We start from the raw sequence: 17918 nt of genomic DNA on the forward strand, positions 1-17918 counted from the left end.
TATTAGCTGTTCAATAAAAGTCATGCAAGGCTTTTGACTGGTTTTCTAGCTTAGTTCATTACTTGCAGCTGAAATTCTCTGATAAGTTATATGGTTGGGTGTTCACCCAGCACAGATTCGCCTTCTGTGGGCATTTTTTGGCCTGGAATAAATGGGAAGAACACAGTGGGGAGACTTGTTCTCATCTCACCCCTTCCATTTATTAATTATGTAACTTTAGGCAAGTCACTTAATATCACTGAGCCTCTGTTGTTCTACCCACTCAAAGGATTGTTGTGGAAGTGATATGAAAACATTTCCAAAAAGTTCAAATTAAATCTCTACTTTTTATTCTTACTAATCCTATTAATGTCACCATATTTCATCATCCCACTTCTCATTTAGAATTTGACTTGATGTCTCACTCCAATTTTCCCCACCTTCCTCATCCAGGCTAAATTTGAGCCAGCCCAGAAATATCAAAGACATTAGGGATAATTCTCTTATTTATTCAAAACTGTCCAGATTATAAAATTCTTATGTATAAAACAAGGATCCTTTGGATCCTTTCCTGCTTTGATGCCCTAGTCTTTTTTTTCTTTTTGAGATATAAGATTCCCAGGCCAATTCCAATAGATTTGTGATGGAAAGGGCCATCTGCAACCAATAAGAGGACTATGGGGATTGAATTGTGGATCACAACATAGTATTTTCATTTTTTTGTTGTTGTTCTTTGCTTTCTTTTTTTCTCATTTTTACTTTTTTTTATTTGTCTTGGGTAGCATGAAATTGTTGAAATATGTATAGAAGAATTACATATGTTTAATGTATATTGGATTACTTGCTATCTAAAGGAGGGGGATGAGGAGAAGAACAGGAAAAAAAATTGGAACTCAAAGTTTTGCAAGGGTGAATGTTGAAAACTATTCTTGCATATACTTTGAAAATAAAAAGTTATTATTAAAAAGAGAGAGAGAAAGAGAGTTAAGAATCTAAGAGAAGAAAGAACGAAAGTGGGGAATGGGGTAGGACTAGGAAACTGAAGGAGAAGAAACCTCAATCTTACACCTCTTGAATAGCTATGATATTAAAGAGCCTCTCAGTTGGTTATATGGGAAACTCAATACAACATCTTTGCATTTTAAACCAACATGGAAGCTTCCCAGAAGAAGTTCATGGTCAACTGACCACGTTACATATTGAAAACTTTAAGGAAAAAAATGCTTGCCAGTCCTACCTCCATACTCATCTTCCCATGAGCCCCTCACTCCCCCCAACTTTCCCTTCACCCTCCACAGACACCATGATTTTCCTTGCTAATTTCCTTTCATCTGCTTTATTTAATTAGCAGAGCTAATGCTGAGTAGCTGTGACTTTGGGCAAGCCATAACCTGTCCTATCCCTCAGTTTAATCTATTAAATATGAACAATAAAAACTATACTACCATACTTCTTGGAAAGATGTAAGGGAAAGGCCTTAACATACTATTTTGTTTGTTCTTGAAGAGGTCTAATTATATCATGAGGTAAATGTCTTGACTTGCTTGTGAATAGGATTTAAGTGAGGCAAAGCTATGCAAAATCCTCAGCCTCACTTCCTCCACGAGAGTTATTGGAGTCCAGTGGCAAGACAAAAGTCCAAACTACTGGGGATGGCCCAGGATGCAATGGGTTCATGAACTAGGCATAAAAAATAAGATTATAAATAAGTTAGAGGAACACAGGATAGTTTACCTCTCAGACCTGTGGAAGAGGAAGGAATTTATGACCAAAGAAGAACTAGAGATCATTACTGATCACAAAATAGAAAATTTTGATTATATCAAATTGAAAAGTTTTTGTACAAATAACACTAATGCAGACAAGATTGGAAGGGAAACAATAAACTGGGAAAATATTTTTATGGTCAAAGGTTCTGATAAAAGACTCTTTTACAAAATATATAGAGAATTGACTCTAATTTATAAGAGACAAAAAGGAAGGGGAAGACCTTAGAGTTTCTGGCCAGAAGGGGAAACAATTGCTATTTATGTTCATTTTAAGCCATCAAAACTTAAACAATGAACAACAGAATCTGGAGTTGGGCCTTTTAATGGCCATTGAAAGTCAAAGTTGTATATCATAGAATGCTAAGTAATGTGACATTTTTTTCCCTTGCTAGCTATCCCAGAATTTCATAAAAAGTTGTCACTCTTATCCTTTTGGACAACATGCTGCAGTCCTGCAGGGGTCTACCATACTTCAGTTGACAGGGTGATGAAGCAGCTCGAGGTCAATTTTGCTAGAATTGTCAACAAAGAACACCCAGGACTTGCAGAAACAGGTAAGCCACAGACCTAAAACCTTTATTTTATCCTCCTCAGTGAGTACAGTACTAATTTTGTGCAGCAGCAGGGGACCCACATAAAAATGCCTGCTTAGAGAGGGATCCATTCAGAAGTAAACATGTTACTTGATTAGAATTATGAAACTATGAATATGAAAATTTAAGTCTAAAATTCAGACAATTAAGTTTAAAAATGATCAGCTGGTTGCCCAGTTATCATGCCTTATGATGATGTACAGACTACTAGACTAATTCAATGGGCTGCCCATCCAACTGCATGTCAAAATGTAGCAATATGTATTTCGTTTCATCCATCTTTTTTTCCATCCATATAATAGAATCAACAATTAGGCTTACAGACTTGGTGTCATCCTTAATTTCTTACTGTCATTCTACCTATATATTCAAATCTTGTTTAAATCTTCACAGCATTTCTTGTACACATCTCTTCCTCTTTACTCACATCCATCTTTTTTCAGGCTTCATCACCTCTCAACTTAAAGTATTACAGAGACCATCTTACTGATCTTCCCATCTCTTCACTCCCATCCTCAAAAATGTTTTTTTTTTAAATAGCTTTTTATTTACAAGTTATATGCATGGGTAATTTTACAGCATTGACAATTACCAAACATTTTGTTCCAATTTTTCCCCTTCTTCCCCCCACCCCTTCCCCTAGATGGCAGGATGACCAGTAGATGTTAAATATATTAAAGTATTAGATACACAATAAGTATACATGACCAAACTGTTATTTTCCTGTACCAAAAGAATCAGATTCTGAAATATTGTACAATTAGCCTGTGAAAGAAATCCAAAATGCAGGCAGGCATAAATATAGGGATTGGGAATTCAATGTAATGGTTCTTAGTCATCTCTCAGAGTTCTTTCGCTGGACTTAGCTGGTTCAGTTCATTACTGCTCTATTGGAACTGATTTGGTTCATCTCATTGCTGAGGATGGCCAGGTCCATTAGAATTGGTCATCATACAGTACCGTTGTTGACGTATATAATGATCTTCTGGTCCTGCTCATTTCACTCAGCATCAGTTCATGTAAGTCTCTCCAGGCCTTTCTGAAATCATCCTGTTGGTCATTTTTTTTTTTTTTTTGAATTCAAAAAAAAAATTTTTTTTTTATTTAATAGCCTTTTATTTACAGGTTATATGCATGGGTAACTTTACAGCATTAACAATTGCCAAACCTCTTGTTCCAATTTTTCACCTCTTACCCCCCACCCCCTCCCCCAGATGGCAGGATGACCAGTAGATGTTAACTACATTAAAATATAAATTAGATACACAATAAGTATACATGACCAAACCGTTATTTTGCTGTACAAAAAGAATCAGACTCTGAAATATTGTACAATTAGCTTGTGAAGGAAATCCAAAATGCAGGTGGGCATAAATATAGGGATTGGGAATTCAATGTAATGGTTTTTAGTCATCTCCCAGAGTTCTTTCTCCGGGCGTAGCTGGTTCAATTCATTACTGCTGCATTGGAAATGATTTGGTTGATCTCCTTGCTGAGGATGGCCAGGTCCATCAGAATTGGTCATCATATAGTATTGTTGTTGAAGTATATAATGATCTCCTGGTCCTGCTCGTTTCACTCAGCATCAGTTCGTGTAAGTCTCTCCAGGCCTTTCTGAAATCATCCTGTTGGTCATTTCTTACAGAACAATAATATTCCATAATATTCATATACCACAATTTATTCAGCCATTCTCCAACTGAAAGGCATCCATTCAGTTTCCAGTTTCTAGCCACTACAAAGAGGGCTGCCAGAAACATTCGTGCACATACAGGTCCCTTTCCCTTCTTTATGATCTCTTTGGGATATAAACCCAGTAGTAACACTGCTGGATCAAAGGGTATGCACAGTTTGATAACTTTTTGAGCATAGTTCCAAATTGCTCTCCAGAATGGTTGGATGTATTCCTTCTAAAATGTTTTTTTCACAATCAGGATCATCCAAGATTTTCAAATGATGGGCCCAGTTACCAGAGGGTAAAATCAGAACACAGAAAAAGAAAATCATAGATGAAAGACTAGGAATTGAAAGCTAAGGAGTAGGAAATCTAAGGAACACTGAAGAAAATCGTAGATGAAAGATTTCAGGAATTGAATGTTAAAGACTAGGAAAGTTAAGAAACACAGAAGGACTAAGTACTACAGAACTTAAGAACTAAGGAGCACAGAATGACTAAGGACTAGGCAACTAAGGAATTAAGAAGTAAGGAACATAGGACTAAGGACTAGGAAAGCTAAGGAACACAGAAGAACTGAGATCTACATCTAGATAGTGGAAAGAATATTGGGGACAGCTAGATGTGGAGCAGGGGATAGAGCACCAGCCCTGGAGTGAGAAGGAACTGAGTTCAAATATGGCATCAGACACACTTACTAGCTTTGTGACCTGGGTAAGTCACTTAACCCCAATTGACTCACCAGAAATAAATAAATAAAAGAATGTTATCGTACCTAGATCTGAATGCTAGCCCTATTACTTGCTGGCTATGTCATCTTGTGCAAGTTACTTTAACCTCTCTGGCCCTTGCCTCCTTAGCTGATGGGCTGAGCTCCCATATCCTACAGTACTGATCAGTTTCTTGTCTCCCCATAGCATTTCGAACACTGGTGTCTCGAATTCTGGATCGGGCAGAACCTCTGCTTTCTTCCAGCCTCTCCACCGAGGTCATCACCATTTTTCAGTATTATTTTTACTTTGCCAGCAATGGTGTGAGTGACCTTGAGGGTTACTTAATTCAGTTGGCTAAGCAAGGTAGGATCCATTGGAATTTGTCTCACTGTGAGAATTGTTTTCTTTGCTGTTGCCCCCATCCATTCCAAAGGTACCCCTGAGTGATGATAGACCCATTTTTTTCCTTCATATTTTATCATTTAAATGTTAACTCCTAGTAGGAATCTTTTCATTGTTTGTATCTCCAGTACCTAGGGCAATGTCTGAAACATAAAAAGTACTTAATACATAGTAATATATTTGATCATATCCTTAATGATATTCTTGATTATTGATTGAAATGAATTTTGTTAATGTTAATGTAAATGATTGGAGCAAAAGAATTTCTGCCAATACTCCAATCATTTAATTGATAGCATTGGAACCCAGAAGTGAATTTATTAGTAACTCACTCTTGCTTTTTTTTATTCTTACTCTTCACTTGCCATTTCTAAGTTGCCAACTTCCAATTGCTATTTTCTCTGGGTGCTCTGTAGGTAGAACTCTCATAGAAAACAGGCTGATATTTGCTCATAGGAATTCAGAATGGTGGAACAGAGGAGGGGAGAAAAATAAAATGAAAATGTGAAGCAAAAATATCCAAGGCAAGCCAAAGAGGAATATTATTATATAGAACAGGGTGTATCTGGAGACATTGTATTGTGAGGGGAAAAACCTAAACAAGTCATTTCAAGTCTCTAAGATGCAGTTTCTTCTCCAATAATATTTGTCCTGTCTTCTTCAATGTTTTGTTATTAAGCAAGAACTTTTTAAACTTTAAAGTGCTTGGTAAATATGAGTCATTAGTATTCCTGTATAATCCTTTCAGATGTAAATAATAGAATCAAAACAAAGTTTACAATGTGTTTTGTTAAGAAACTTCTTGTTGGGGAAATAGCTGAATTATGCCTTTTAGGTCTATGCATTATTGACTGATTTGTTTCTAAAAAGCTTTTTCAGTAGCAGTGATGGATTTATACTATCCATAGTCTCACCCAGATGCCCTTGGGACCAATAGAATGCAAGGCATTCCATTAGGGTTAAAGAGACAAAATGGTGGAGTGGACAGAAAGCCAACCTTATTGTCAGGACAGTTTAGATCTAAGTCTTTCATCTGGGATACCCTAGGTCTGTAATCTTGGGCAAGCCCATTCACTTCTCTTTCCCAGTCTGCTCTCTAAGACTAGGTGAATTTTCAGTCTACATTGATAAAGGGAGTTTCTCCCCCTCCCCCCGCCTCCCCCTTTAAGAGTTCTCTTCACCAGTGAACTCAAAAGTAAGGACCAAAAAGAAGTAAGAACAAAATATATGACCAGGAAACAGCCTCCTGGTACAAATGAGAATCAAGCCTCTAATTGTGGCCTTATTTGTTCCATGCCCAAACCAATTTAACTAACTAGATAATCAAGCTAGACAATCAAATAACTAAAAATTGGTCACCAATTAAAATAAGTACAGTTAAGACATCCTTTAAGGTGATGGAATCTCTATGTCATGAGAGGTGGTGATCTTAAAGTCCAGAATGAGATATACATTTTTGGACAAACCTATTGGTTTGTTTTTGTGTGATAATTGTATATTGTTTACAAGTGTTTTATTTTTCTTCTGTTTCAGTGGCAGGGTTAAGGGGGTAGAATTATTCTTCTTCTTGTCAGCCCCCCACAAAATAAAGGAGGTTATTAAAGTATGGATTATTCCAAAAGTCTGAGTGCAATTTTAGTTTTTAATAGTTTCCAAGTGCACTTAAACTTTTGGGCTCCCTGTTTAATATACACAAAAGAAAACAGAAGAAAGACCAATAGAAATTATAGACCAGCAGGACAGATCTGAAATTTGCCTTATTTAAAAGGAAAAGCAAGCTTTTCATAACAAAGATTCATAGTCTCATTATCTATCCTAATTAGTATGTGTTCATTTTTATTTGATGTTTAAGTTCAGAAAAATAATTTATAAATAAATATAAGTATAAATAATTTGATAATTTTAAATTTAAATGATAAAAAAAGGAAATCTTGTCACAAAATTGTCATATTAAATAAATGGACAAGAATATTAACCTGTTTCTCTCTTTAACCTAGCTGCAATGGTTCAAACTCTCCAATCATTAAGAGATGAAAAGCTGCTACAAAATATGACTGATCTCACAGCCAACAACCTCCCAGTTCAGCAGGAAGTGCTCCGAACCCTGGCTTTTCTTCTGACTGAAAACAATGATGAGATTAGTCAGGCTGTGACATTATATTTGGCAGCAGCATCCAAAAATAAGCATTTCAGGGAAAAGGTAAGTAGTTAGATAATGGAGAAATCGCTTAATCCTCTTCTATCATTTAACTTTAATGCACCACTATCTTTTTATTCCATATGGCTCATTCTTTCAATCAACAAGCATTTTAATGGTATGTTCTGTCCAAATGATCACAGCAGAGAGAATGGACAGAAAACTTATGAGCCATGTTTGTTATCTAGCTAGAGACAAGAAGTACATCTGTCAGACTACTGAAGAATATGCTACCACAGATAAGGTGCTAAGAAAACAAAAAGTATTTGTGGTGAGGTTTCTTAATTTTCGTGGTTTGATTATTTGTAAAACAGGAAAGAGGATCTGACTTTCATTATTGTCGGTTCTGGGTTGTGGGTAGTCATAAGACAGAATAGGCTGGAACCCAAAACCAAAACAGGCCACTAGAGAAGAATAGACATAATAGCACACAGCCTAGGGAACACAAATGAAATGGGAGGCCAGGGTAGCTAGGAAATGGGGCATGATGTTAAATGGGCCCTGGAACCAAAATTGAGTTTTGGGCATTAACCCAAACTGGAAGACACAGGCAAGATTTGGACTTCTGGAAGGAAAGCCAGAGTCTGCCTCCAGATATCCAAAATAGACAGGGGCCACAGGAAAAATCAAGGTCAGGGCCAAGATAAGATATCCATTAGAATGTGAGTTCCTTCAGGGTAAGAACTGTTTTTGCCTTTCTTTGTATCATCCATGCTTAGCATAGTATCTTGAACATAGTAAGCACTTGTTAAGTGCTTATTGACTCATTGAATAAACTGCTGTCCTTTTATCCATTCTTACATTGTTGTCTTATATTTTTGTAGGAAGTCTGTAGTTTCCTTTTATGCCATCTAAACTCAACTATGCTTTTCATTCTTCTCAACAATCTATCATTTCTTTTTGACTCCTTTTGTATTCCTCACAACAAATGAACTTGATTCTTCTTGAGTCCTAGTCTTATTTCTTTCCTCCTTATTCTCAGCAGTTAAATCAAGCTGATGATCTTGTAGCCATCCAATCTCCAATGGGCATCAGTGACCACAGTGATTAGAAAATAAGGAGTCTCAGGAGGAGGATCTCCAAGGTCCTTTTCAGATTTAACATGCTCTCATCTTCCTTCTCCATCATTCTCTCACCATTTGTATATCCTTACCTCCCATATCCATTGGTACTTTGTCCATTATTCTGTCTTCCTCTTATATTTTTCATCTCCCTCTTCATGACTGACTCCTTTCTTCCTGTAAGTTTTTTGGGTGCCATCAGTCAATTAACAAAAATTTATTAGATTCCTGTTATGTGCCAGGTATTGTGCTAAACTCTAGGGATAGAGAAAGGCCAAAAGAGGGCAGGAGGAGGAAGAAGAACACACTTATCATACAAATAGAAGGCAGAATCAACAAAAAAATATATAAAGTGGAAAGAGCACTAGACTTGGAATTGGAGAATCATGGGTTCTAAGCCTGTATCCAGAAGTTGTGAATTATGGGCAAGTCACTTAGCTTTTGGACTTCTGTTTTCTTGTCTATAAAATGAGAACAGCAATACTGGTAATTCTTTATTCCCAGGGATGTTGTGAGGATCAAATGAGATAATATCTACAAAGTCTCTAAAATATAAAGCATTAAAGCACTACATAAAGACCAATTGTTGCAATGCAAAGGGAAAATGCCTGTAAATGTAGGCTAACGTATATACAGAGTATCAAGAAATCACTAAGACATGTCCTGGGGAAGGACATGACTGCCTTTGTGAGGCAGGGAATTATAAAAGACCTCCACTTATTCTTAGTGATTCATTATTCTTGAATCATGGCAGAGCTTTAAAGGACAAATGCAGTATTTGCTGCTCTTTCTTCCCACATCTGCACATGGAGAAAATCATGCTTCTTCTGTAATGACAATCTCCCATGGGGATGTTGATTTTATTTTTAATCAGCCTCGGGCATTGTCAAAGGAAATACTGTAAGCCTGGGTACAGACTGAAATGAACTGTTCTTGCTACCCAGCATGTTCTTTTGTTCCCTTCTAGCAGTATTACCAATCTGGGTTTCACAGCAGTCAGGATTTCTTAGGCAACAGCTCAAACTAAAGTGAGTAATGTGATAGTTCTTTTGTGGTTGCTGTCTAGAGCTGTATATCTCTGCAGGATATAAGGAAGTGCCAAGTGGATGCCTCCTACTCAAGCTCAGGAAGAGCTCCGTGCCAGTGCTAAAAGTCCAGAAGGAGCCTTGGATACCTAGGTCTCAATATTGTCAAGCAATATCTATTAAGTATTATGCATGCTGCCATGCTGTGGGTAAGGCAGGGCCCTGGTCCTTGCCTAGAAGTTTACCATCTAAGGCAGGGATTCCTAACATGGTTCACAAACTTTTTGTTTTAATATTTTGATAAATTCATTTCAGTCTAATTGGTATAATTCTATGTAGTCAAACACTATCTTGAGAAGAGGTCTGTAAGCTTTATAAGATTGCCAAAGGATCCCTGAGGCAGCACAAAGACAGGGAGCAGGGACATAATTGACTTTCCGATTCACTTATCACTACAAAATAATCCAAGACCAGAGTGAAATTAGGTCTAAAATGGGCAAGGGATGACAGGTGGAAGGCCAGAGTCCAAAGGCCTTTGGTGCATTTAGAAGGCTTTCTCTGAGGAATTTATGAGCAACTACTGACAAGAATCATGATAGGATAGGCAAACAACAGACTGAAGTCTGCAACCCTGGGGGTGTATCCAGATCGAGGAGATAGGAGCCTGTTCCAAGGAACTGAAATAACACACTTTCTTTCACTATATGCAAAAACAAGCTTGATTGACATTTTTTCCATGTGTTTTTTTTTTTTTCCAGGCCTTACTATACTACTGTGAGGCACTGACAGAAACAAACCTTCACCTTCAGAAAGCAGCATGCATGGCCCTGAAAAGTCTTGAGGTGAGACCCAGGACCAGCATTCCTTTGACAGTTCAGAATATTTAATGATGCAAATCTGTTTGATTTAGTCAACAAGCATTTATTAAGGGCTTACTATGTGCAGGGCACTATACTAAACTTTATACAAAGAAAAAAAATTTTAAAATGAGCATGCTTTCAAGGACTTCATAATCTGATGGGGAATATGAAATCAAACAATTATGCATACATAAGATATATACAAAGTTGATAGAAGGTAATCTGAAAGAAAGTCTTTAGCAGTAGGAAAATTATCTGAGGAGTGGGGAGAAGGAGCCAGAAGGAGGGGAGATAGAGAAAGGAGCCAGTAAACTAGAAAAGACCACTTACAGAAAATGAGTTTGGGGCTACGTTTTTAAGCCAGGAGATAGAAAGAGGGAACAAGTATTTATTAATCACCTACTACGACCCAGGCATTGTGATAAGTGCTTTACAAATATTATCTGATTTAATTCTTATAATAATCCCATGGCATAGGTACTATTATTATTCCCATTTTATAGTTGAGGAAACTGAAGCAGACCAAAGTTAAGTGACTTGCCTGAGTTAATAAATTAGCCTTCTAAGTCTTCATTCTATCTCTGGTTTCTCTTCCACTCAAAACCATTCTCCATATTATTCTTCATATTGCCCTGAAACCTTCTAAATGAATCTTTCTGATATCACCTTCCATCCATTTAAAACCCTTCAGTGTTCCTCCCATTATCTTAAAAAAACCAAAACACCTCTAAACTTCTTGCTTTAGTTGTCAGAAGAGCACGTGAATGAATGCTAACTTTATACATGAAAGTAATGATACTGATTCCTTATCAGTGAGATTTTTCTAGTAGTACTAATAAATTTGGACTATTCTATCTAATTAGATTTCCTACATAACCAGTGATTTATAAGGCTTTTAGACAGAAAGGTACCCTCTGAAGTCTTGGAATAGAACAATAAATACTACTATAATACATGGAGTTTAAAAGGATTGCTACATGGCCATGGCCTCATTGGTACCAATCTCTATTCAGCCAAGCTTATACCCATCTGTCACAATTAACAATTCAATAATTCTTTTCATCACAAAATTGTGACTGAGCAATACTTAGAGAGATCATCTAGTTTTATTGTTATTGTTAAATTGTTTTTTTGGTAGTGTCTAACTCTCCATGGATTTTCTAAGCAAAATACTAGAGTGGTTTGCCATTTCCTTCTCCAGCTCATTTTGCAGATGAGAAAACCGAGGCAAACAGGGTTAAGTGACTTGCCTAGAGTCACACAGCTAATAAGTCTCTGAGGTCAGATTTGAACTCAGGAAGATGAGTCTGAAAGGATAGGCCCACTATTCGATCCACTGGAGCACAAAGCTGCCCATTATCTGGTTTAGTAGCTCCCACAGAATCAGCTTCCTCAAGAGGGCCAGAGACTCTATAAATCTCTTGTAAGATCTCACTTGCCACTGTAAAACACTCACAACAAATACATAAGAGATGTGGCTGCTTTGGAAATAGTATAGTATAAATAAATTTGCTAATTCTAGAAAAAGTACAGAGAATTTTGTTTTTGAAGCTTCAAGAGACAACAGCTATCTGGAAGAATTTCATTGAATCAGTGTTGTTAATTCAACTAAATGTCTTTAAGTATAGCTACAGTTATTTCAAGCAGATGAGAAAATATATTCAGGGATTCTACAACTGCCAGAAATTTTGGGGAATTGTTGGGAAATTTTTCTAAGGACTTCATATACCCATCTCCATGTTATTTTTTTTTTAAATCTTATATAAAATCTTATTCCAAAAATGTGAATAATAGCATTTACCTTATAAGGTTGTTGTAAGGATTAAATGAGATATATATAAGGACTTCACAAACCTTAAGTACCATGCAAGTACAAGTTTTTAGCTATTTATGACAAAACCTAACCACTAATTAAAACTTAATAAATTTTATATATATTTTAGTATATTTTTATCTTGAAGAAGTAGTAGTATTCATCAAAACAATCATAGGCATAGGTGTTGTAGTAGTAGCAGCAGCAGTAATAGCTAACATTTATATAGTACTTTGAGGTTTGCAAATTGTTTTATATACCAGGCAGAACTTAAGTGCTGTGGCTTGGATCATATAGACAGAATTAAAATTCAGGATTTCCTGACTTCCTGTTCTCCAAGTCTAACATTTTCTCACTTATTTACCACCCATCTGCCTAAAATCAAATTTCTTTAGTAGGAGAGTTTTTAACTTCCTCTTCCTCTTATCCTATCTCATATGATGCTATCTTTTCCCAAGGCTTAAAAGAGAGACCCTCACTTTGTACAAGTAACTCACCTTTATATAAAAAGTTACAATTCCCACAATCTCCTTTATGAAAATGATTTTTAATTTGATTTTTAATTATTACCCATCTCTAAATGTTTGTGATTTCTCATTTATTTAGTTTTATTTTCTTTAATGATAAACTCTATGTGCATGAATTAGCAGAGGTTTCAGGAGAATTCAAATTATTCTTTTATTTCTGAAATCTCCAAGAAAAGTCTTACATCTTTTGGTGTCCTGGAAATTGTTTCTCTGCATATTTACATTTCTCAAATTTTTAATAAATGAAAGATCTTTGTCTGCCTTTTTAAAAAATGAATTGCTCCCACACAAGCTCAGCCTATACAACCTTGTTACAAAAGAAATCTACCATAAAATGAGCTTTCAAATCTATTCCTTAGATCATTGTCTCCCCCAAATTGTCAAAATCTTATCTAAAAATTGTGTTTGTGTATATAGTTTACCAATTTGTAATAAAATGAAGTGTTTCTATAAATATGACATCAAAATTTTCATCTAAAATATCAACAATGTCTCATACCCTTGGATTATGTCAATCTCTTTTACACACATAAAAATTTTTTTCTGTTCTTTTCATCATTAACTGCTCCTCATGAAAAGATATTTAAAGTCTATGTTATATATAAATGAGTTGCAAGTACATACACAACTTTAGTGCCACCCTCACCCGACACTTTTTTCCTGGTTCCCTCGGTTATTACAATCTCTCCCTCTTGAAATTATTTTTATTATATTGAATATATGTTGTATTTGCTTCCACATGTATGGTATCCCTATCCCTTAGCAGATGAATTAGCACATAGTTGGTAGAATTGGATTCTCTTTTATGATGGCAATTATCTTCTTCCACTCTAAATGCCAGAATTCTTTGTCATGCCTTATAAGTAGGAAGCCAGGAAATTTCCCTAAAACTCTCTTTTTGACATTTTGTAGGCCACTGAAAGCATTAAAATGCTGGTAAGTCTGTGCCAGTCTGATAATGAAGAGATCAGGAATGTGGCATCTGAAACGCTGCTCTCTCTTGGTGAGTTTCTTCTAATATTTTTATTCCATTCATTTTAGTGAATACATTTTTTAATAAATGTAGGTTGTTTCTGTCCATACATGGTAATATGGAAAATAAGGAAGTGATCTAAATTATTAAGTATCCTTTTTTTCAGGCACAGTGAGAGCATTGGGCGTGGAATCAGGAAAACTCATTTTCCTGAGTTCTCCTTTGGCCTTAGACACTAGCTGTGTGACGTTGGTCAAGTCACTTATTCTATTTACCTCAGTCCCTCATCTGTAAAACGAGCTACAGAAGGAAATGATAAACTGCTTCAGTATCTTTACAAAGAAAACTTCAAATAGGATCAAAAAGAGTCAGACATTATTGAACAACAAAATTCTTTAGTTATCCATCTTCCACTTAGTGATAGCTAGGTGACCCACTGGATGGAGTCTAGTCAAGAAGTATGTTATTGTTGAGTCTCTATAAAAAAAGACTCAACTTTTCATGATTTCATTTGGAGTTTTCTTGACAAAGATAGTGGAGTAGTTTGCATTTGCTTCTCCAATTCATTTTATAGGTGAGTATTAAGGTTTTTACAGAGAAGCAATATTGTGCCACTTGTTCAAATCCAGTCTTAAACAATGGGTAACCTGAGCAAGTTACTTAGCCTCTGTTTATCCCAATTTCTTCAACTGTAAAATGTGAATAATAAGAGCTACCTCTCTGTGTTGTGGGGATCAAATGAAATAATATTTGTATATTAAAAAAATTCAGTTAGAACAATACATGATAATATTTTGTTTGGTCCTCACAACAACCCTAAAAGGTAGGCACAATTATTATTATCATTTTACAGATGAGGAAACTGAGGCAAACAGAAATTAAGTGACTTGTTAAGAGACAAAAAGCTGTATCTGAGACCAGATTTGAACTCGCATCTTCTTGATTTCAGGTCAAGGCTGACCTGAACATAACACCATAACACAAAACTGTTTCACATTAGCATCTAAGTGTTAAACAAGAGACTGCAGATCAGGTTGCAAGGTCAGAAATCCAGGGGTCACAATCCAAGAAGAGAGAAAAATTAGACTATGATACTCAAGATACCCATAAAAGAAGCTATGTACCAAAATGGAGAAAATCCTTAGAGCCTTAAAAATGCAACTGTCTCTCTACTTGATTCAGAATCTTTGATTAGCCCTTGCCTACCTAGCTATTCAAAGTCCCTAGACTTACTTATATCAGATAAAACTTATATCAGTTTTTAGTTTAGGAGGTAAAAACTAGACTCTCCATTTAATTAACTAATTATCTTACTTTTTAAAGTTTGAGTTTAACAGGTTTCTGACTGATTTGTTCTTGTTTTATAATTTGTTTTAGTTTTTTTAATGTATTTTTAATTTATGGAATAAAACTAGCATTCCATAACATAGTATAATAAAGAAGATGATTGCACATTTTAAAAATTATTTTCTTTCCTGAAGTCCATTGATATAATCTGGGTTAATGATATGACTTGGAAAGAAACCATCCTCCTTTGACTCCAGTAGCTTAATAGTCCACAGAGGGACTTTGTGGAGTGCATAATAGTCAAGTCAATATCCTATTCATTCTTCTATATGTGTTCTTTTTCACCCTGGCTTAACATTGCCCTCTGCTATTCAGCATATTTTTTTTTAATAATAACTGAAAAGTGGGGCACCTAGGTGGGGGCAGTGGATAGAGCACCAGCCCTGAAGTCAGGAGGACCCGAGTTAAAATCTGGCCTCAGACACTTAACACTTCCTAGCTGTGTGACCCTGGGCAAATCACTGAACCCCAATTGCCTCAGTAATAATAATAATAATAATAATAACTGAAAAGTAAACTAGCATTTGTTGTCTGGAGGATGAGATAAGGATTTCTTATGCCTCCAATTCCCTGAAAATGTGGCATTAGTTTGACCTCAAGTAGTATTTAGTATTTTACAAAGGTAAAACTAACATTCAATAAATAGCTGAATATACTTTTATTTTATGTATAGTGTATATTAATTAGAAAGGCAGTATGGACGAGTGGATAGAGAGGGCTGACCATAAAGTTAGGAAGACATGGAGTAAGCCTTGCCTCCTTCCTGTTGGTCATATGGCTGTGGGCCAATTATTTAAGCTCTCATGGCCCCAGATATCTCTTATACATACACACACACAAACAAGTGTGTGTGTGTGTATTTAAACAATGAGAAATAAAGTAAGTGAAAAAAATCTGCTTCAGTCTACATTCAGAGTCCATCTGTTCTTTATCTGATTATAGAAAACATTTCCCTTTATGAGTCCTTTGTACTTGCCTTGGATAATTGTGTTGCTGAGAAGAACTGAGTCAATCATAGTTGATCATCACACAGTGGTCCTGAAACTGTGTCCAGTGTTTTCCTGGTTCTGATCATTTCAGTTGCATCAATTTGTACAAACTAGACAATTTTTCTAAGACTTAAAAGCTAGACAAGTTGTTGGTTTTTATCAGTAAAAGTTTCCATGCTAGAAGTTCCCCACAATGAAGAATAAAAAAATATAGAAATTTACCCTTGTTGAAAACAAACTAAGATATGCTGAAAAAATAGCCATTTCAGGATTAGACTATACCTGGTTCACCTTAACTCCTAACAATTGCTACCCATTCAAGTCCAACTTCTCTCCAATAATTTATCATGTCTTCTTGTCTTTCACAAAAGTGAAGCCCCAGAAGGGCTTGTGGGTTTTTCTCTCAGACATTTAAATTACCATATGTAAGGACACAGAAATGAAAATATTGTTTACTACAAAAAAGACAACCTATCAGAGATAACAAACAGAACAGAAAGTGTCCAGGGCTTCTGTGATACGTGTGTGTTCTGCTTTAAGAAAAACTAGTGCACAAAAATCCTCATTAAGCAAACAAATTGGGAGATCTCAAGACTGATCTTCCTGAGTTCAAATTTGGCCTCAGACACTTAGTAACTGGGCGACACTAGGGTAAGTCACTTAACCTTGTTTGTCTCAGTTTCCTCATCTTTAAAATGAGGTGTAAAAGGAATGGCAAACCACCCCAGTATCTTTTCCAAGAAAATCCCAGATGGGATCATAGAGTCAGTCACAATTGAAACCAATGAACAGAAACCACATTCCCTATATGTGGCGTTTTCATTATACAAAAATGCCCACTGCAAAGTTTCCTTAAATCAGAGTCTCCTGATGTAGGGTACTTGAACTTGATATCTCTGTATTTCAATATAATTTGTTTCCTTTGTAATTCTATTACAATTATTATAAATTAAATATATTAGTAATGAGAGCTAGAAATATTGCACTTTAAAGTTTGCAAAGGACTTTGCAAATATTATCTCATTTCATTCTTATAGCAACCCTGCTATTATTATCCTTATTTTACAAATGAAGATACTGAGTCTGAGAAATGATAAATAACATATTCAGAGTCACAGAGGTAGCAAGTGTCATGGGCATTTAAAAACACTGATAAATGGTCAATGAATATGAACAAACAATTTTCTGATGAAAAAATTTTTCAGATGAAAAAAAAACATCTATAGCCATATGAAAAAAAATGCTCTAAATCACTATTGATTAGAGAAATGCAAAACAAAACGACTCTGTGGTACCATCTTCCACCTATCAGTTTAGCTAAAATGACAGGAAAATGTTGGAAGGGATGTGGGAAAACTGGAACCACTAATGCATTGTTGGTGAAATTGTGAACTGATCCAACCATTCTAGAAAGTACTGCATAGCCTTTGAACCAGCACTGTCAGTACTGGGTCTGTATCCCAAAGAATCATAAAAGAGGGGAAATGATCCACATGTGCAAAAATGTTTGTAGCAGCTCTTTTTATGGTGGCAAAGAATTGGAAAATGAGTAGATTCCCATCAATTGGGAAATGGCTGAATATGAAAGTAATAAAATATTATTGTTCTATAAAGTATTATTAATGGGATGATTTACAAAAGCCTAAATTTACATGAACTGATGCTGAGTAAAGCAAGCAGAACCAAAAGAGCATAGTATACAGCAACAAGTTTGGCTTTTTTCAGCAATTCAGTGATCCAAGGTAATTCCATAAACTTTGGATGGAAAATGACATCTGCATCCTGGAGATTGAATATAAATCAATGCAGACTATTTTCACCTTTGTTTCTTTCTAGGTTTTTTTTTTTCTCATGGTCTTTCCCTCTTGTTCTGATTTTTCTCTCTCAACATAACTCATAGGGAAATACATGAAAAATGAATGTATAACCTAAAAAATTAAATTAAAATTTTAAAAAATGAGGGAAAAAAATGACTCAAAGGGGTTCACTGGTTTC

The 17918-nt window shown here is 35.7% G+C and overlaps 1 protein-coding gene across 5 annotated transcripts in view; it reads left to right on the top strand.

Moving 5' to 3' along the window:
• The window catches only part of RIPOR2 (RHO family interacting cell polarization regulator 2), a 124637-nt gene that overhangs the window by 104055 nt on the left and 2664 nt on the right, over nt 1–17918 (top strand). For 3 of the 5 annotated variants that reach the window (XM_031946775.1, XM_012541599.3, XM_012541601.3), the window contains 5 exons: nt 2141–2302; nt 4934–5092; nt 7129–7331; nt 10173–10256; nt 13527–13617. In XM_031946775.1, coding sequence (XP_031802635.1) covers nt 2141–2302; nt 4934–5092; nt 7129–7331; nt 10173–10256; nt 13527–13617 — 699 coding nt within the window. The remainder of the gene's footprint in view (nt 1–2140; nt 2303–4933; nt 5093–7128; nt 7332–10172; nt 10257–13526; nt 13618–17918) is intronic. The other 2 variants (XM_012541600.3, XM_012541602.3) reach the window with 2 other exon arrangements.

Source organism: Sarcophilus harrisii, chromosome 1 (assembly GCF_902635505.1).
Source record: "Sarcophilus harrisii chromosome 1, mSarHar1.11, whole genome shotgun sequence".
NCBI lineage: Eukaryota > Metazoa > Chordata > Mammalia > Dasyuromorphia > Dasyuridae > Sarcophilus > Sarcophilus harrisii.